General features: G+C 41.9%; 2 protein-coding genes across 2 annotated transcripts; both read left to right on the top strand.

The window, feature by feature from the left end:
* The first annotated feature begins 4,441 nt into the window (after positions 1 to 4,441).
* Positions 4,442 to 17,794, top strand: LOC121298596 (scavenger receptor cysteine-rich type 1 protein M130-like). The gene is made up of 6 exons (XM_041225724.1): positions 4,442 to 4,781; positions 13,375 to 13,689; positions 14,834 to 15,148; positions 15,679 to 15,765; positions 15,974 to 16,288; positions 16,959 to 17,794. The coding sequence occupies exons 1-6, from the start codon at positions 4,442 to 4,444 to the stop codon at positions 17,294 to 17,296; spliced, it is 1,710 nt and encodes a 569-aa protein (XP_041081658.1). The 3' UTR covers positions 17,297 to 17,794.
* On the top strand, positions 17,735 to 21,513 carry LOC121298747 (antigen WC1.1-like). Its single transcript, XM_041225964.1, has 9 exons — positions 17,735 to 17,832; positions 18,293 to 18,610; positions 18,739 to 18,774; positions 19,022 to 19,150; positions 19,628 to 19,723; positions 20,057 to 20,128; positions 20,258 to 20,344; positions 20,709 to 20,780; positions 21,050 to 21,513. The coding sequence occupies exons 2-9, from the start codon at positions 18,529 to 18,531 to the stop codon at positions 21,157 to 21,159; spliced, it is 684 nt and encodes a 227-aa protein (XP_041081898.1). The 5' UTR covers positions 17,735 to 17,832; positions 18,293 to 18,528; the 3' UTR covers positions 21,160 to 21,513.
* Positions 21,514 to 21,855: the final 342 nt, after the last annotated feature.

The raw sequence follows: 21,855 nt of genomic DNA, 5'->3' as shown, positions 1-21,855 counted from the left end.
AAAAGAGCCCTCTGATTTGACAGCGCACCTGTTTGAAATCTTCTTGTTTTCTGTCTCAAAAAGGCCATGCTGAGTGTGATTGGTGGGGTGGAGGGGCTGTGTTTCTGCTGGAGTTATGGGGTGTTGCGCACCTTCTCAGTTGCTGTGTTGGCTCAGGGGGGTAAGCACGGGTCTTGATTTCGCTCAGAGGAGGGTTCATCTGTCCCAACAATGGAGAGCTGCATGTCCATCTTCTGTCTCGCTGTCCTGCTTCTGCACTCATCAGCCAGTAAGTTCCACACTGTTATTTCTTTACAGCTTTATAATGAAGTCGTCATTTATTCTGAGGCAGGGAGTCGCGTTCAGTGGTCCAGGGACTGAGTGGCTTGAAGGGTAGATCAGCCCATTGAGATGCTTTCCTTTCAAGGCTGTTTTTATTGATTGATTTCTTGAGTTTGTTGACTGGGATTGAACTGTAGAGGTATACATACTGGAGGCTGGGTTCCACCTGCAAACCTGCCTGAACCCGACCTAGGTGAGGGGATACTGGTGCTCAGGTGGACACAGTAACTTCTCAATACAGTACACTGGGATCTGTAATACTGAGTATATATTGTGCAAGTTGAATTTGTTTCACTGGAAAGAAAGTCTCTGCTCAAGCACAGTGTATTTCCAGCTGTGTTGCATTGCAGAAATAACACTTCATGGTGCCTCGACTGTGTCTGCTGGTGAGCCTGCAACATCACAGAGATTTAACTTCTAGATTATAGTGTGTTAATCTACCAGTATAGTCAGGCAGTGCTGCTGTTGAACTGAAGAACAAGTTGTACTGCAGCACCTTAAAATACTAAAAACTGAATTGGAACATTGAGAACAATTTGTTCAGCTGAATTGTATCTGATGCCCCTGGAATTTAAACACAGAGGTATTTTATTAAGCTGTATTAATTAATTAATTAATTAATTTATTATTATTATTATTATTATTATTATTATTATTATTATTATTATTATTATTATTATTATTATTATTATTATTATTATACATGGTGACTGATCATTTTACTATTAACTTCAGTGTATTACAGTCTTGTTATACACGGTGTTGGTGCAAGGCCCGTGTACATTGTGTCTCATGGTGTTCGTTTGTATTTCTTGTATTGCTGCAATTTTCCCACTGCTGCTTCCTCAAATTGCCGCTTTTGTGTATTGATTTGTTTTATTGATATAGTTGCATCCCGGTGAGATTGGTCTGATTGAATTCAGTCAAAAGCGATCAGTACTGGAGCAGGAAAAAAACAGGACTGCTCTGCTCATGTTTGCCTATTCCCTGCTTATTCAGTGTGTGTTTGTGATTGATAGATAGCTGTTTTATTCGATGACGGACAACGTCAAGTTTAATGATGAGATAAAAAAATGTAAGGGATCTTACACATCCATCTAATTCTGTAAGTGTATGTTTGAAATGTCTCATGTGTAATGTGCAGTGTGATCTGGCGTGCTTGTCTATCAGTGATCTCGGGCTGCTGGTTTTGTTCACCCAGGTGCAGATGTTGTGTTTCTTGCTAGCAGAGAGCTGTGTCAGGGTTCTTATACTCATGAATGCTTAAGAATAATATTGGAAATGTATAGGAAAATGTTATAATGATTTAACAAAAATGTGTTTAAACATTATAATACTGCATTTAAAAAAAAACATACTGTTCTTGATACAAAATAGTCCTGGTGCTGAGATGATTCTATCAGATCTCTATGTCATTTTTGAACATGATACTTCATTTATCGAATAACCACGACCGTGGGTGAATGTATAAAGTAATCAGAACAGGTATAAATTACAGGCTGCTGGATCAGTTTATAAAACGACAGAGGAAATGCTGATCAATAGAGTGTAAATATATAAACATGAAACGACAGGTCGGTTAGGTTGTGTAAAGAGATATTTCTGCTCGTATTGAAGTTTGATTTCTCTCAAATCTGCAATGCGAGGGAAGATGAAACAATCATACTTCATTGATTCTATTTTCTTTTTTTAAATCACGTAGTATTTTTAAAATGTCGCCAAATATAAATATGAATATCTCCCAAAACTTTTATTTTTCCAGTCATAGTTTTGTTTTCAGCATTTAAAATATGGTAAGAATCTCATGTTACTGCTGATAACTCTCGGCATGGTTGTTTGTTTCTGCACACAGCAGCTCCTTCCCACCTGGACAATATGCGAGTTACAACAACAGTAGGATATATGAGCAGGGAACTGTTTAGTGATAATGTTTTATTATTATTATTATTATTATTATTATTATTATTATATTATTATTATTAATATAATAATAATAATAATAATAATAATAATAATAATAATAATATGTAAATATAAGTATTCTTTATGCAGATCAATGCAGACACAACAGATTTCATCTAGAAATAAAGTAGATAAAATTGACTTATTTTAGAAAATACATGTATTAAAAAGTAAATTTAAATTAAAAAAAAAAAAAAAAAAAAAAAAAAACCGTAGTTGAAATATTTGCAATAGCGCTCGTTATCGGAGCAATCAGAAGAACTACCTCAAGCTTCTTTCATCGCCATATCTTTAGCATTGATGTTCTAATTTACATGTTAACCTTCACTCATCCCAGGTAGTTTTATATGTAAGTCTTATCTACGACTTTATATTATTATTACAATTTTATGCTATTCATATTGTTCAAATAAATAAATTATTATTATTATTATTATTATTATTATTATTATTATTATTATTATTATTATTTGTAGTAGTAGTAGTAGTAAACCAATTAACATTTGTACATATAATATATTATTTGCTACTTTATACATTCACCCATGGGCTTGGTTATTTGATAAATTGATCGATCACCAGATATCGTTTAAACTACATCAAGACAATGAAACATCATCTTGAAAATGACATAGAGATCTGATAGACCCATGTTAACCCCAGGACTATTTTGTATCAAGATCAGCATCTTTTCCCAAGACAGTATAATGTTTAAATAATGTTTTGTTAAATAATTTTCACGTTTTCCTGTACGTTTCCAATATTATTCTTCCACACCGATGATTATAGAACCCTGGCACAGCTCTCTGCTAGAAAGAACCATCTGCACCTGGGTGAACAAAACCAGCAGCCCGAGATCACTGATAGACAAGCCCGCAGGATTGCACTGCACATTACACATGAGACATTTCAAACATGCAATTACAGAATTACCAGGAACCGCTTTTTTTTTTTTTTTTTTTTTGCTTTTGCTTTTGCTTCAGGTACATTTCTTAAATTGGTATATCTACCTTTAAAAAAATAGCGGGAAATGTTACCCAGGTACAGCTGAATTTAGGTTTTAAGACTGACTTGAAGAAATTGTGACCCGCTAATCTGACTCGCTGATACAAATACAATGTAGCTGACGATTTTCAACGGGCTTTTTCAACTTAAATGTGGCAATGCAAAAAATAAATATATATATATATATATATATATATATATATATATATATATATATATATATATATATATTTTAATTTAATTGCGTCAGCAATGTTACGCTAGCGAGTTGTAAACCACTGGGTTAGGCTATCCGGTCTCGTGCCATGACATTGGATTCCACTCACACGCGCACAAACACTATTACAGTAATAGTATTTTTCATCGGTTTGCTGAAAAACACCAGTTTAATATATATATTCAGTGAAGTACTCAAACACAATTTAAACAAAAAAAAACATTTTAAATGTTTAAACAATAACAACGTTTGCTGTATTTATTTTTAAGTGATAAAAAAATATGTATATTTACACTATTGTTTCAGAAATGGGAATTTTCACTGAGAACTACCGCAATAGGAACACTTCACGGAAATTGTGATAACTGTGAAGAAAACAGCCTTACTCTAGGACGATAGTCGGCATGTTTCAGCCGTGGAAGCACGAAGAGCTGAGCTCAACAGTAGCATTAGACACCAGGATAGTAAGGTGCTTATATAATATAATTAGCGCCTCGCTTTTATGTAGGACGCTATAACTGCAACTAAACACTGTGCGCTATACAAGCACGTTTTTCACTCTGTGCACGTGTTTCTTTTGCTGAAAAATTACATTATAATTCGCATTGTCCACAGAGGACATGTCCACAGTTTGACCCCTCTCTTATCTTTAAAATCCTATTGAAAGACCGTTAAAAGAGAAAATGTCACAATGTTTACCCCCTACTATTGCGAATATATTAATGGTTGAATATCGCTGTTTAACATAGAAACAAATTTGAAACCGTAACTATAGCGACACGATCACCAGAAGTAAGGCTTCCAGCACCTGTTTGACCCCAGGCACTAAATGTGAATGACATCTACTCCAAAATATGAATGATGCCTGATACTAATATCGAGTCACACCGTATCCAAAATATTAAAGATACTTGATTCCAAAATCTGCTGGCATCAATGCATCTCTTTCTTCTCTTTAAAGGCGGTGATGATCTGAGGCTGGTGAATGGAGGCAGTCCCTGTGCTGGCAGAGTGGAGATTCTTCACGATGGACAGTGGGGGACAGTTTGTAGTGCTAACTGGGATATGGCGGATGCTGGAGTTGTGTGTAAACAGCTGGGCTGTGGATCGGCTATATCGGCTCCAGGCAAGGCTCGCTTCGGAGCTGGTTCTGGAAATATCTGGCTGGATGCTGTTTCCTGCAGAGGCTCTGAGTCAGCTCTGCGGGACTGTGGATCACTGGGCTGGGGAAAGCATTATTGTGGACACATTCAGGATGCTGGAGTGATCTGTTCAGGTAGGAAACACATAGATATATCTGGCTATGAAGAGTCTGGACAAAACATTAGAACCACCTTCCTTCTGTACCACGCGTTTTAAATAGGCCGCCCATCGCATGACCAATTTCCTTTTTTTTTTTTTTTTTTGTAAATGGCGTCTCTGACATGTCCTATTGTGCAATGTATAAAGCGGTTTCTCCCTCATGAAAATCACAGTGGCAAGACAGGGCTGGGGGTTATCCATGGTTTAGCAGATGCTTCCATATTTTTAATTTCTGACATTCAATTGCCAGGGTGTGAACTGAGCAATGTGGATTATTGTTGTAAAATTGCTTGAACAGTAGGGGTTGAATACCATATACCATCGAATTTAAGACACTTTTTAAACAATTTTAGCGTGTGTAAATTCGTGTACAGTATAGTGATGCGTGTATGTGTATTAAACTTGCCAACAAAAGAGGTGACTACTTGAGTAAGCAAACAGCAACGTGACTTACTGCCGAGAAAAGACGAACCAAAACGTTACTGCCCAATCTCGAATCATCCATGACATACAGGCAGCCATTTTCAAAGGAGGGTCATTATCTTCCTGAGGAATTGGAGGAGAAGCTTTTACAATTTCAAATTGTCAAAAACTGGGAGAAAAACAGATGTAAGTAATTAGGCCTGGAAATGAGAAGCACCACATAACTGTAATGCGCTGTGTGATAGCAGACGGTGGCAAACTGCCTACATGTGCTTAATTGAGGTTTTGTCTTTCCCTCAAACCAAGAGAGGGAAATTTGGGCTGCGTCTTAAATTCGATGGCGTCTTAAATTAAAAAGAATACGCTATCTATATATTACACCAACATACACACAATCTAGTCTGGCAAGCCTTCATTCCAGTTCTCAGGTTGTGTCCTTCCCTCACCTTTACAATTGAGTACCAATCAATGCCAATTAACTTCTGCATTGAGTGTTTTAAAAGCCGCCTGGAAGTGATTTTTCATCCTCTCATGCGGGACGCTGCCATTTTTACAGCCGTATTGATGTACCGAAGGCCATAAACTGACAGTGAAATTGTATTTCAATCAATCTTTATTTTATACAGCGCCTTTCATAGTGGACCACCATCACAAAGCGCTGAAAGCACAAAGCTGGTCCTGAAGAACATTCTGTAACACAAAACTGAAATTGATCTTTCTGAAAAAGAAATCTACAAAATGTATTTGAAAATATTCAGAAACCCCCTTTAATACTTAGATGCACAAACATGGTTATTGTTAATCAAGTGTGTTGTATAAGTCAACACAACAATATACAAACAAATAAAACATTGAATTATATTAATTTTTTACCACAAAACAGGGATTGTGACCCTTTTGACTTCTCCAGATCAACACAATGTTGTGGTATCTGATAACATGCATGTTTCAGGAAAACAATGTAGGATTCTCACATTGTTTCATTCTTCTTATGAACTGGAATATGATACTAGACAATGAGTGTCAGGGTAAGGGCAATTTATTTATTTCAAACTATTTAAATAGATTTACAAATAACCCTCACTACTTTATGTAATAGGAACTACATTTTTTTTTTTTTTTTGTCCCGCAGAGGTTAATGCTGCAATGTGTCCGCTAGGTGGCACCAAAACACTGTTCAAATATTTTACATTCCATAGGTCAGACTACAGTGTATACAGTATGTCTATAAAGTCACTACATCTTGTTTAGCTTCATCGATTGCGGCATTGATCAGTGAAAAAAGACAATAATTAGACTTCCTTTGCATGTGATTAAAGCCTTTTGTTAACCTCCTCACTCAACAGCTTCCTCATTAGCCTCCAGAGTAGTGTTCTTGAGTTTGAATAGGGTACAGAAAATGCCTTTGTGACAGTTTACTGACTTCCAGCACTTCCAAGTATCAGAACTCCCTCACATCTTTTTTCTGATATGGCAGGGGCACCTTGCTGATCTTGCCAAAACCACAATACGAATTCACTCTATTGTTAATATGAGCTATTCATATAATTCAACTAAGCTCAATGTCTTTTGGACAGAATGGAAAGTGTGCTGTTTGAATAAACAAAGACAGAAACTTACATTTTAATTACCAAACCCACACTGCTACTTGTCACTAGCAACAGTTTTGCTAATTTCACATCTAGAGACTACTGCACTATGGTAGCATAAACTGTTCACTGTTCACTGTTCACTGGTCTCTCTCTCTCTCTCTCTCTCTCTCTCTCTCTCTCTCTCTCTCTCTCTCTCTCTCTCTCTCTCTCTCTCTCTCTCTCTCTCTCTCTCGGAGGATTGTGGGAAGGGCTTGCAGAGAGGTGGAATGCCGGTGCGGTAGGACCGGGAAATTTAAAACTTTATTTATTTATTTATTTATTTTGTTTTCTTTTGTTTTGATAGTTACTTAGTTGTTTTTTTTTGTGTGTTTGTTTGTTTGTAGGGGGGTGGTGTGTGTTTGTTTGTTTGTTTGTAGGGTGGTGGTGTGTGTGTGTTTGTTTGTTGTTTGTTTGTTTTGTGTGTTGTTGGTTTTGTTTGTTGTGGTGGTGGTGTGGTTGTGTGTGTTTGTTTGTTTTGCAGGGGGGTGTTTGTTTGTTTGCAGGGGGGTGGTGTGTGTTTGGAGATCCCGTTATGGGGTCTCGTTCAGGAGGGCTGGGGGCTCTCACCTGCCGACACGGGGTCCGTTGCCTGCCTGACCCCGGGGTTTCGGTGGAGGAGTGCCTGCTGGCAGTAGGAGAGGTGGTGGGGTTTGAGAATATTATGTCGGCGTCAAGAATGAATAAAGCGCTGGTAATATTTTTAGTGGAGGTGTCTCTGGTACACAAGCTGGTAGAGGAAGGATTTACAGTGAAAGGTGAATTTGTTCAGGTTTCCCCTCTAGTAACCCCGGTTACGAAAGTTATTATTTCTAATGTGCCTCCGTTTTTAAAAAAAATGAGCAATTAGAAAATAATTTAGCTCATTTTGGTAAACTGGTGTCCCCGATTAAGGGAATCCCGCTGGGGTGCAAAAATAACAGTGTTAGGCACGTCATGTCGTTTAGAAGGCAGGCGTTTGTCTTACTAAATGATCCTAATCAAGTCATTAATGTTGCCTGGAATGTGGTGTTCGTCAGTTCGAAACGATGAGGTGTTTTTACTGTGGAGAACAGGGACACCAGAGGAAAGCCTGCCCGAGAAAGGAGGCTAGAGCGGAGACAGGGCAGGATCAGGGCGATGCTGGCGGGGAGGAAGTCGGGGGTGTTGGGGGTGAGCGGGAGGAAGAGTCGGCTCCTGCACCGCAGCCGCAGAGCGAGCCCGTGCTGACCGAGGAGGGGGCGATCCAGAAGGAAACCGGAGCAGAACCACCAACACCACGGCCTCGCACAAAGAGACCCAGCCGCAGCCTGTCACTGACGGGTTCGGAGGATAATACCGCTACTACTGAGAATGGTGAAGAATCATTCAAGGTAGTAGCGAAAAAGACACGATTTCAACGGAAGGCTGCAGAGCTGCCGGATGGCAGAGCGCAGCCAGTGCAGAACTCCGAACCCGTGCAGACAGGGAGACTGCGGACTCCAGGCGGGGCGTCAGTCCCTCCCAACGCGGAGGAAGAGAGCACAGCGCAGGGTGAGCCGGGCGCGGTGCAAGACTCTCCACTTGCTGAATCTCAACCGCCTGAAACAGTGACGGCTGTGGCAGAGGCCGGTGTGGAGGAGTCGGAGGGAGCTGCGGAGGAGCGGATTCTCGGGGGCGAGCGAGAGGACAGCGCGGATGAGATGGAGGGGGAGCTCTCTGACTCCTCGCTTATCTCAGACATCCCTGATAGCCAACCCGTCAGTAAGAAAAAGTTATACACGCTTGAGCAGGTAAATGATTTTATGATAGAAACAAAAGGGAAAAGGGGAGTAGAAATAGAGAGTTTTTTCCCTGATCTAAGGTTATTTCTCCACTCCGCTCACGTTATAACAAGGAAAGCCACAATAGAAGAATTTGATCAGCCAAAACGTTATAGATTAAAAAAAAATTGTTCAGAAAATTAAAAAGGATCTTAAAAGTGGTTCAAAATCTCTTGTTTAAAAATGGCTGTGTTTTATGAAACTTCTTTTATTACTTGTTTTAGTGTGTTAGTTTTTTTAGCTATGATGGAAAGGTGCGTTTTTGTTTCTTTTAATCTAAACGGCTGCAGACAGTCTTTTAAGAGGGCGCAGCTAGTCGGGTTTTTAGAGCAGAAGCAGGCGGGGGTGTTTTCTGCAGGAAACGCACTCGGATCAGGAGAATGAGGAGGCGTGGCGAGCGGAGTGGGAGGGGCTGTGCGTGATGAGTCACGGCGCTAGTACTAGTGCAGGAGTAGCCGTGCTTTTTAAACCCAGCCTGGGGGCAGTTTTACTAGATATGGATGAAATCGAGAAAGGGAGGATTTTAAAAGTAAGAGCTAGGCTGGGCAGTACAGTGTATGTTTTTATTAATATTTATGCCCCCAATAGAGGGGGGGAACGAATTTTATTTTTTAAGAAATTAAAGCAAGCTCTTTTTAATATTAATAATAATGATGTGGTGGTACTAGGAGGAGATTTTAATTGTACTGTTAATTTTAATATTGATAGAAATAATGATGAACCACACCCTCAGTCCTCCAGAGAGTTGGCTGCATTGTTAGAGTCCAGTGACCTGGTTGACATATGGAGATGCCTGCACCCCAGTTCAAGACAATACACCTGGTCTCAGTATCACACAGACTGTGTATATAGAGCAAGACTAGACCGGTTTTATACTTCTAAAAACGATTTAAATAAATTTATCAAAGCAAGAATCATCCCCAGTAGTCTCTCTGACCACCACTGTCTATTAATTACAGTAATAATTCAATCAGAACCCCACAGAGCATCTTACTGGCATTTCAATGTAAAATTATTACAAGATGTCAAATTTAAGCAACAATTCAAACTTTTTTGGATAATTTGGAAAAAAGAAAAAGCACAATGTAAAGATTTAAGACAGTAGTGGGACTTTGGCAAAATACAAATTAAATGTTTTTGTCAACAATATACTATAAATGCAACCAGGTCACTGAACACAGCCGTGAGAGAACTGGAGTCCAAAATCCTCCTCCTAGAGGAAAGTTTAAATTCAGAATTTAAAGAACAGACCCTGGAGAACCTAAAAGAGCAGAAACTCGCGCTGGGGAGCTTGCTGAAGGAAAGAGTGAAGGGGGCGATTGTGCGTTCCAGATTCATGGAGTTGAGAGACATGGATGCCCCCACTAGTTTCTTCTTCAACCTGGAAAGGAAGAGAGCGGACAGTAGACAGCTGTGTTGTATCAGGACTCCTGGTGGGAAAGAACTGCACACCCGGGAGGAAATCAGCAGAGAGGCGGTGCGTTTTTACAAGGAACTTTATAATAAAGAACTGTGCAACATAGAGGACACTGAGCGGCTGCTCCAGGGGTTACCCAGCCTCAGTGAGAAGGAGCAGATTCAGCTGGACGCACCGCTGACCCACCAGGAGATGACCGCCGCTGTCAAGCAGCTCTCCAGCGGAAAGGTTCCCGGGATCGATGGACTGCCAGCAGAATTTTATAATAATTTCTGGGATATAATGGGGGAGGATTTGCTCCAGGTTCTGAGAGAGAGCCTTAGCCACAAGGAACTGCCTCTTAGCTGCCGTAGGGCAGTGGTTACACTGCTGCCCAAGAAGGGAGACCTTTGCCAGCTTAAGAATTGGAGACCTGTGTCAATTTTATGTTCTGATTTAAAGATTTTATCCAAAACAATCGCTAATAGATTAAAAAGTGTTATTGGAACTGTAATACATATGGATCAAACATATTGTATACCGGGTCGCTCTATTTTTGATAACTTATTTTTTATTAGAGATTTTTTAACTGTAAGTGATATTTGTGATTTTAATGTAGGAATGGTCTCCCTGGATCAAGAGAAGGCTTTCGACAGAGTCGACCACACCTACCTCTTTCATACACTGGAAGCCTTCGGGTTCGGTCCTGGTTTTATTTCTTATATTCGGCTTTTATATTCCAACATTTTTAGTATTTTAAAGATCAACAATGGGCTGAGTCAGCCCTTCCCAGTGTGCAGGGGTATAAGGCAGGGCTGTGCCCTGTCTGGTATGCTGTATTCACTGGTTATAGAGCCCCTGCTGCACCTGCTGAGGGTCAGGTTAGCTGGATGGACAGTGCCCTCCTCGCCCTCCACACCCTCCTCTGCCACAGTGAAGGTGTCTGCCTACGCAGACGATGTGACTGTGTTTGTGAGTGGGGATGCAGATGTCCAAGCACTGCAGCAGACTCTAAATGAGTTCCAGAGAGCATCTTCTGCCAGAGTAAACTGGGCAAAATGTGACACCTTCCTGTCAGGCAGCTGGGATGAGGGCACCCCTCCTTTCCTGCCTGAGGGGCTGAAATGGAACAGAACAGGTATTAAAGTGTTGGGGGTGCACCTCGGAACAGAAAACTACATGAAAAAGAACTGGGAGGGTTTGTTGGACAGGGTGAGGGGGCGGCTGCAGAGGTGGAAGGGACTGCTGGCTCAACTGTCCTTCAAGGGCCGGGTGCTTGTTATTAATAATCTGGTGGCCTCTAGCTTGTGGCACAAGCTGGTATGCCTGGACCCACCCCAGGGCCTGGTGAAGGAGATCCAGAGAGTGTTGCTGGAGTTCTTTTGGAGCGGGAGACACAGTTTGAGGCCGGCAGTCCTCTGCCTCCCTAGTGATGAGGGGGGACAGGGGCTAGTCAGCATTGCCAGCAGGGTGGCAGCCTTCAGACTGCAGGCGGTTCAGAGACTCCTGTACACTGAGGAGGAGGCTCATTGGAAGAGGCTGGCCTGTTTCCTTCTCAATAGATTTGGGGGGCTGGGGTTAGGAAAACACCTGTTTTTAATTGAGAACACCAGTTTTAGTAAAGCAGGACTTCCTCCTTTTTATCAAAGTATTTTAAAAGCCTGGCAGGTGGTGAGGGTGGAAAGGGATGTGGAGTCCTTGACAGGGCAGGACCTGTTTGAGGAGACCCTATTTTTTAATCCACTCTTTCCAGTTAAGTTCCTCCAGTCGATGACGCTCTGTGCCAGTTTTTTAAAAGCAGGTGTAACCAGGATGGTCCACCTGTTAAACCTTGAGCTCTCCTGCTGGCTAACTGCCTCCCAGCTAACTGCACAGCTAGGCTGGCACTCAGAGAGGCTTGCAGAAAGACTGATGGGTGAGTTGAGGGGCTGCCTCTCCCCGCGGCTCAAGGCAGTCCTGAGGGAAGAGTTGTCCAGAGGCACAGAGCAGAGACAGCTTTCCTTATTTCCAGGGATGATTGTGATGAATGGAAAACTAATATACAAATTGTGTGTTAAAGCCACAGAGTATAGTAGGCTAAGGGGTCTGGTAGACTCTAAGTGGCAAGCTTACTTGGCTGTAGAGGAGGGGCACAGGCCAATGTGGAGGGTGCTGTATAAGCCGCCTCTCGCCAAGAGAGTGGGGGACCTGCAGTGGAAGATTCTGCACTGCATTGTGTCCACAGGCAGGTTTCTCCATAGAGTGGACCCCAGCATCAGTGAGTAGTGCGCTTTTTGCTCAGCAGAGGAAACTCTCTTTCATGCCTACAGTGAGTGTGAGAGGCTGCGGCCGCTTTTTAATTTACTGCAGGGAATCCTGAATAATTTAGGGGTTGTTTTTAGTAAGGAGCTTTTTATTTTTGGGGTTCTATACAGTTTTAAAATGAAAAACTGGTGTGTTCTTAATTTTTTAATTGGACAGGCAAAATTGGCTTTTTTAAAACAAGGAAAAATCAACTCTCTGGTTCTGGACTGACCAGTTTAGTGGTTCAGTTCAGGGTGCTCGTGGTCAGCCAGATCAGAGTAGAGTTTGAGTATTTTAAACTGGTCAGTAACCTGGAGGCCTTTCAGGAGAGGTGGTGTGTGGGAGACGCCTTGTGTGCTTTGAGTGAGAAGGGGGAGCTCCAGTTTTTGTTCTAATTTTATTTAATTTTTGTTTTACAGTGTTTTATTTTGGCTTTAATCTGTTTTCAACAAAGAAAAATAACACTGTTTAATATTGATTTTTTAATGATCCTTTTATTTTGTTTGAAATCTATTTTTAAGGAGAACACGATGTATTTTAGGATTTTTTAAATTTTGCTGAGGCAGTAGGAATCTTAACTTTTGTTGTGTTTTACCTTTATTTGAATTTTAATGGATTTTATTTGGAATATTTAAATAAAGGATCTTAAAAGTCAAAGTCTCTCTCTCTCTCTCTCTCTCTCTCTCTCTCTCTCTCTCTATATATATATATATATATATGTATATATATCTGTCCAAACAAATAAGCAATAGGCAGCTCTTCATTTTGCTGTTTAATAATGGATCATTTAAAAGCCTTCCAGTCAGTATGTGATTGCAGCACAATACAGCAATGAACAACCAGGGAGATAAATGAATCAGACTTGTCAGGTGCCCAGAGTTTTATAATGAAGGGAATAAAGATGTTTAGGTGGCAGCCTTACTGACAGGATCCTTTATTCTTGTCTTGAACTCTGTGATTCAAAATATGTCTTCTTGGTACATCAATGGGACTTTATTTACTTTTAATTTAATGCATTTGAATTACCATGTAATGTCTGCAGTTTTGTGATTTTAGACCATCGAGCGGTGCGTCTCAGTGGTGACAGCAACCTCTGCTTTGGGAGAGTTGAAGTACAGCATGGGCAGACCTGGGGAACGGTCTGTGATGCTGACTTTGACTGGCAGGATGCAGAGGTTGTCTGTCAGGAGCTGAAGTGTGGATTTCCTCAAGAGGTGCTGGGGGCTGCCCGTTTCAAGGAGGGGAAAGGTGACCTTTGGTCGGAGGAGATCCAGTGCTTTGGAAACGAGTCCCGGCTCTATGACTGCCGCACTGCAGCCACAAAGAAGCAGAGCTGCACACATAGGAACGACGTGGGCCTTGTCTGTTTCGGTGAGTCTTTATTCTTGTTTATTAATCAGGGGCTATAAACATTATGGGCGGATATCAAGCAAGTCATTTAGACAAATGTTTCAACGAGAATTCTTTACAATGTGGTCTGTCTGTTTTTGCTTTAGGAGGGTCAAGTGTAAAAGAAAGTAAGACGTGCCAAGTGAGAGCTTTTTTTAAACAGACAGCATGTTTATATTACCCCTGAACATCCTCATTACATTGCTTATCAGTGTGTGAATGGCCTCGCTCTGCCTTATCTGTCAAACCTGCTCTCTCTTTGCGTTCTCCCGATGCAGGGCGCTTGCAATTCATTAGCAAAGGCAGAGTGAGCCATTCCCTATCATCCCCCTAACCCTCAGAGCTCTCTGCCGGCCTCAATCTGATTTCTCTTTACACTGTTTTAAACTGTTTTGTGAATTGTGAGCTGCTCTGAGAGGAGTTGTCTTGATGTTGCTGCTATTGTTTTAAATTGAAAATGTATTTTTACTGTGCTTCTTTTCAAACTGCACAAAGGAGACCTATACAACTAATGGAAGCTCACACCAGTACATATGCATAGTTATAAAAATAGGGAAGCTCAGGGTGCTGAATAACTTTTGAAATGTTTCTCCCCTGGACAATGTAGGCCCGGGAATTAGTTTTGTAGCACTGTCAGTGGTAAATGCTTGCCTAAATTACATGGTAGCCTAGTTTAATAAATGAAATGCCGTTTGAAAGTGTAATACATGTCCTGTATTTGTCCAATACAACCTCAAGAAGCTTAGCAAATCATAAAGCATTTTTATATACATTGGGTACAATGGAGCCATTACTTTCAATAGAAATTGACCAGCTTGATACCGCTAGCTGAATGCTGATTCATTTTTGGCAAGCCTGCTGTTGATCATATACCTGAGGGTTTGGGGGTTTGGGTTGTTCTAGATGAGTGTCGCTCTTCAGAAGTCTGTAGTTAAATAAATACTGGTGCATAACTATTAGAACTCTAAAGACATGCATGACCACCAATCATGCCCTTACAGCCAGTATTACAATAAAATAGCAACCCTTTTGTGAATGATTGCTAGAGTAACACAAACCCAATGTCCTGATTCTCTGCTTGTGCTGATTCTCTGCTTGTCCTGATTCTCTGCTGTCCTGTGTGCAGGGTACACTGGGTACAGGCTGGTGGGTGGCCCTGACTCCTGTTCTGGGCGAGTGGAGCTGCAGTACGATGGTCAGTGGGGGACGGTCTGTGATCGCTATTGGGATCTGCAGGACGCCACAGTTCTCTGCAAGCAGTTGAATTGTGGGTACGCTGTATCAGTCCCGGGACAGGCCTGGTTTGGTGAAGGCAGCGGTGATGTACGGGCTGATATATTCGACTGTGATGGCAGTGAGACACACATATCAAATTGCTCCATCTCTGCATGGGGACGAGGCACCTGCACTCATAGGAACGATGCAGGAGTTAATTGTTCAGGTGAGCAGTAGCCACGTTAATAGGTGGGAGATCCTATCTGTTAAACATATCTCAGTATAGTAGGTATTCAGATCTTCTACTGCCATCTAGTGGGATTGTAAATTAAATGAATTTACTGTTACAGTATTTCTTTTATTCCATTACTATTGATTAATTGTTACAATATTTGGGGTGTATTAGATGAGTACAGTTTAAGATATTTTAAACTTTATGAATACATACAAATAAAGCAAACTGTCTGACTTTTAAGCTTATATGGTTTGTAATGCTATGTATACTTTTAATTACATTTTCAGTCATCCTGGTTGGTTCTGAGTTCTACAGCACCAATACCAATTATGAGTTTATTTAATTCTCTATAGAGCTGTCTCTAAATAGCTTTGAGTTTGCACCAGGTGGAAGAACAGACAGTGTCCAAACAACAGAATTACTCTTAAACCAGATAACAAACTGTAGATGCAGTAAATGGTGTTGTTCCTTCAGCTGTGATGTGTTTCATTTCCCCCCCTGCTCACTCTTATTATCTTCAGGCCCATTGCTACCAGCACAACCAGATCGAATCAAGCCTCTGCCAAGTAACTGCAACACAGGTAATGAAGGGACCTCGCTCTGCTCAGGTTAGTGCAATTCAAACTCTAGTGTTAATAAGTTATTTCAATGTGACTAAAGTGACATTAATGCCATGGTTAGTCTGTGACAAGGATTCTTATCTGAAAATCGGCATGCATTATCATAGGGTTATTATTTATAATATTAGTAACTGATTCTGTGCCTAAGCTGCAGTGATTATATTATTGATGTCTGCCTGTGATTCTTTCCCCCTAGATCACACGACCCTCAGGCTGGTGGGGGGAGGAGGTGCCTGCGCTGGGAGGGTGGAGGTTTATCACAACGGCTCCTGGGGGACAGTCTGCGATGACTCCTGGGACCTGGAAGATGCTGAGGTGGTGTGTAAGCAGCTCCAGTGTGGGACGGCACTCAGAGCCACAGGGTCAGCCTCCTTCGGCCAGGGAAGCGGACTCATCTGGCTGGACGAGCTGCGCTGTCAGGGGAACGAATCGGCTCTGTGGGAGTGTGCCTCAGGAGGGTGGGGGCAGCACGACTGTAGACACAAGGAGGACGCGGGAGTCATGTGTTCAGGTACAGGACTATCATTCCCTTACACTTCAATTCAATAACTGTACCAATAGGAAGCTGCAGCAAAGTAATCACATAAACAAAACTCATTTTGTTTCTTCATACATGAACAGCAAATTAAACTACTGTATTATGCTCAATAAAATAAACATTTACATTCACTATATGCACATCTAATAATGTAAGTTTGACACACAAAGGGACTCTCCTCGACACCCTCAAGTTGCTTCACAATTGAATAAGCGCTTCTCCAGATGAATGTAAAATAGATGAAGATGGGTAATTGGTTTTATAAAGAAAGGGAAAAGGCCAGTTGGTTAAGACTTTGCCTTTCAGTTTAACAGTAGGATTTTGTAAGGTGTTAGTGAGATGTGACAGTTATGAAGGAAGCAATATAAATGAAAACATAAACGCGCAACAATGGTTTTAAAATGCTTTACGTAAGCTGTATTTATTAATTGTGTTTGCATTGTTCTTATTTTGATAACAATTTGTTTAACATTTCCAATAATTAAAACATGTATCAAGGAGTGTGTATGGCCATCTCCACCAGGAATAATGCATCCATTTCATGATTTCACTTTTACTGAAAATCTTTTGATGAAGCAGAAGTTTTGTAATCTGGAAGGTCAACATGCATCTTGCTAACATAGTTCTATTGTTTCTGACACAGAGTTCAAGAAGCTGAGACTGTCTCGGGGCTGTTCTGGACTGGTAGAGGTTTTCTACAATGGCACCTGGGGTAACGTCTGCTACAACGGCATGGATAAAAACACAGTTAAGATGATATGCCGTGAGGTAAACTGTGGAGAGAGTACTGAAATATCAGTGCCACGTCCAGCAGATAGCACTGCACGCAAGTGGCTTGATGATGTTAAATGCAGAGGGCATGACTCTACATTGTGGCACTGTCCATCTTCACCCTGGGGTCAAAACAAGTGCTGGAACAACGAGGTGGCTGAGATTGACTGCAAAGGTAAAGATATCTCTCTGTTTTTCTTCTGCTGGTGACCTGATAGCTCAGTCACCCGAAAGACCACAGCTTTAAATCCAATTCTAGTGATAACCGGAACACCAGCAATACACAGTGAAGTTGTGTTATTGGAGGCAGTGCTCTTTCTAAGAGGGGTCCAGTTGATGTCCCCAAACCTAGAGCAGCAAATAATCTGCCCTGACCAATCTTACTGTACTACCCACCACAGTGGAGAGGCCAGAGCAGGGCTGTGCTCCGCTACAGTGGGATTTGTTAATTGATTCAGTTATTTATTCAGGATTAATGCACAAAGTACTCCAGCTTGTAAACTCGTTCCTTCAGTATGAGTTCACAAGCTGAAACTTTAGAGATACAAGCTGGCATGCTGCACCTATGAGCTTCCCTGTGGGTATGTCTCCAGTACACTCACCGCCAAGTGACACAACACATACCCATGCTTTAGCAGTGTGAATAAAACAAGATTTCTTTGTGTTTTCAGTAGTTGAAAAGAAGCCAACTGTCTCCAGCATACCCAAGACCTGCTCTGAAGACCTCACTCAGGAGCACTGCTCAGGTGGGTTTGAGTTTCATTGACTTGACCCTTCAATTATTAGATTCATTCCAACTGATTTCACACACAGAAATATCCAACTGTAAAATAATGCATACAATTAGTCATTTTACAGTGGCATGCTGTATTAAGTACAGGTAGGGAAGGGTTCCCAAACATGTCAAAGAGGTCTTAGTCCTACACAGTTGTGAATTGTTACCTGTTTATTGTTCATTTGAGCCAAAATTGTAATTTTCTGCTGCAGTTCTAATTAAAATTAGCGCTCTCATAGTTTCCAGTAGTAAAGAGAATACAAAGCAGGGCATCTTGTAACAGATCTTCAGGGAAAGGTATGTGTCTTTTTTTTTTTTAAGTGAACAATGGAAAAACGTGTTCCCAGATGTGAATACTAAACCTACCTCTAATAATTATACAGCAGCCGATGGGCTGAACTGATTCAATAAGCCCTGCTGTTTTATTTCAGAGCCAGCAGAGCTGAAACTAGCTGGAGGCTCCAGTCCCTGCTCCGGACGGGTGGAGGTGTGGTTTGAGGGATCCTGGGGGACAGTCTGCGATGACTCCTGGGACCCGAAGGACGCCCAGGTGGTCTGCAGACAACTAGGCTGTGGGGCAGCGGAGAGCACAGGAGGGGGTGAGGCTACGTTTGGACAAGGAAACGGCACCATATGGCTGGACGAGGTGAACTGCAACGGCAGCGAGATGCACCTGTGGGACTGCCGGCACTCTCCACTGGGACACAATGACTGCTACCACAAAGAGGATGCATGGGTTATCTGTGCAGGTGAGAGGGGGGTTATCTGAGCAGGGGAGATGGGGAATCAGCTGTACTGGGGAGATGCTCTGCTGTGTTAGGCAGGGAGTACTTGCTTACATTGCAAATAATAAGAGTCATTTCATTTTATTTTACAGATGTTCCAACTACTACCAGCCCCCTGGTAAAAAAAGGTAAAAGCAATAACTTGTAAACTTCACAGACACTACTCTCTTATAAATATAAACACTGTCGGTTAGTGCACAGTGCTATTTTGTCTTGTTGTTTAGCGTTCTGAATTTGGGAGTCGTGTGGATAAAAGAAGGGAGGCCTCAGTTAGGGCTTTCCTATGTAAGCAATGTGAGCCAGCTTTTTTTGCTTTATTTACAGTACAATAAACAACTGTTTACAGAAGTGTCTGTCTGTCTTCCTCTCCAACAGGACCCTCTGCACCCAGTGAGAGAGACATGACCATCCCAGTGATAGCCTGTGTCGTGCTGGGAGCTCTGCTCTTTGTGGTGCTGGTCCTGTTAGCCGGGCAGCTGCAGCACAACAAGATGCTGAGGAGAGGTAGGGAACAAGTCCCTTTAAAGAGACGCGAGCTCAGGAAGGAGACACATTCAGGTCCTAATGCGCTGTTCTAGGATTGTATTCAGTAATGCCCTACACCGGCATTTTAAATCTGCAGGGCTTTCCAAACACAAATGCACTACCCAGATCCTTTATAGCAGGGATCATTGTTTTGTGCATCTCAGATAACAATTTATAAACCGTTTTGTTTAATGATCTGGTTAGAGAAAAAGCCTTCATTGAACACATGTGCAATACCAGCCTGCTGCAGTAGGGGCAGCAGAGGACAGAATCTCGACAAGTTCAGTCATTAATTAAACCCTGAAAATACAGAAGCCTAACTTTTAAAAGGGCAGTTTTAAAGCATTGTTAATAATAATATATGTTGTTGCTCTGTGGATCACTGAAGGCTGTGCTGTTCAGAACAGTGTGTGCAGAGCTGTGTCACTGTGAGTGAGAGCCTGTTTTTTCCCATAGGGATTGCTGAGGATCTTGACCCCTTCCATGAAGCCATTTACGAGGAGATTGAATACAAGCTGGCCAGACAGGGAACCTATGGTGTGCCCAGGAAAGGTGAGTGAGAGGGGAGGGGGAGTGGAGAAAGAGAGAGCCGACTCACACATCACACTGCCACACAATCCACAAACATGACTCAAAGCAGAGACTTATAAACCTCTCATCACAGGAAACACTACAAAGAGTGGGAGACAGGAACAGAGCAGCTAACAGTAGATAATATGTAGTTACTTAGGGTGTAGATCACAAAACCATGGTTTAATTTCCTATCCTGAATGCAGTAATCCAAACATTGAACAACAGCTCCAGTAGTAGTCAATGTGCTACAAGTAGCAGGTAGTGAATTTGCAGAGTGAAAGCAGGCAGCACTAACCCTGTCTCCTGTTTCAGGGAGTTTCCTTTCTGATGAGTTGCCCTATGACTACGATGATGTGGAGGACAGTGAGGGGAACCCCATCCCAGGTAAGGGGGGCTGTGCTACAAACCTATGAGAAACAATTCTCTCACCTGTATCACCGATTCTGGTCTCTGTCTGGTTCAGTTGAAGCAGTGCTCTGGTCTGTAACACTAATGCTGTTCTCTCTCTTTTAGGTGAATCGATGCCCTCTCTGGAAGGAGAGGTCCCAGGGTACTATGACGATGCCATCCCTTTGAACAGCAACCCAGAAGATTTATCAGGTGAGTTCTTGCAGAGAAGCCCTGTAGAGGAGCCCTGCACCAAACCCAGTCTTGGAGAAAGTAAATGTATTCAATCAGGTTCCTATTTTAGCTCACGTGTGTTGAACCATCAGTAACTGCATATGGTTTGTGCAGGTAAGTCCCAGGACTGTGCAACATCCCCCGCCATGCCTGCTGAGCAGTACAGTGGGTTTGATTCTAGGGTGCCAAGTAGTTTTCCTTCATTTGATGGATCAGTAATAATGTTATCTAGGCATTTTATTCAGCACTCAGATCCCTGTAACTCTGTTAGTGGGCAATAGGAGAGAGATGCTGGGTGTGAAAGCAGGACAACTCCAGAGCTAACCTTGATTCCTGTTCCTAGGGAGTTTCCTTTCTGACAAACTTCCCTCTGGCTACGATGATGTGGAGGACAGTGAGGGGAATCCCATCCAAGGTAAGGGGGCTGGAGTCTACAGTGGGGAGGGATTGGGAGGGCCCTTCAGACAACCTGCCCTGCTTAACAGACCCTACTGCCCCAGGAGCACCCGCTGTGGGGGAGCCGGTAACTGCTCCACTCCCACCTCTTCCAGCAGGTGTCACGACCAGGCAGTTTGAGAAGTTCTGAGTCTCTCAGAAACCACCTATGGCACTCTCACACCCATTGCTTAAACCAATCACAGACCCAAGATCTATGTGAACCCTCCCACTGTGTCTCTTTGGCAGGTTTTCCCCTCACTCCCCCTGGAGAGGAGAGTGCCTGGGCCGTGCTGCCCCCTGAAGAAGGGCCCGCTGCACCTGACAGGACTGACTACGATGATGTTGGGGAGGAGTGAGGCTGACAGTGTGTCTGGGAGGAGAATAGAGGGGCAGCTGGAGTCCCCAAGATTTCTAGATCTGTAAGAGCGCCATTAACTGTAAACCTGCCAGACAGTTTCACTGCCGTTCCAGCCTTCCTCTGGGATTTCACTGTGAAACTCCATTGGCTGAATATTTAGCAGGCTTCTCATCAAAGCGCTTCATGTTAAATATATGAGTGTTGCCCTTTATGCTGCAAAATTGCATTTTTTTTTTTCAAACAAGCTGTTTACATTAAATTAGCAAACATGTCCTGAATGCGAACTGAAACTGAGAAATTATATTTTCCTAAGAAAAAGAAATAATCAAATTATGAGTGTTGCAGAGGAACCTCAAAGATCTATCTATCTATCTATATATCTATATATATATATATATATATATATATATATATATATATATATATATATATATATATATATATATATATTTTCACTGTTTCTGGCTACCAAAGTAACTGAAACAGTTCAGAAATTTAACTAATAGTCATTGGGTGGGTTTCGGGGAATCACATTGTTATAACTATGGTTTTTGTGTGACCCCCTCCCCATCACAATTATAAAGGTATGTACAGATTTCCAAATGTATCCAACAATTTTTCACAAGTTATAAGGTTATAATGTGTAATGGAAATTCGCTTGTAGTCTGCTGTCTGTGTATTTTAAATCCAATCC

Source organism: Polyodon spathula, chromosome 24 (assembly GCF_017654505.1).
Source record: "Polyodon spathula isolate WHYD16114869_AA chromosome 24, ASM1765450v1, whole genome shotgun sequence".
NCBI lineage: Eukaryota > Metazoa > Chordata > Actinopteri > Acipenseriformes > Polyodontidae > Polyodon > Polyodon spathula.
This window is presented reverse-complemented; position numbering and strand designations above follow the sequence as displayed.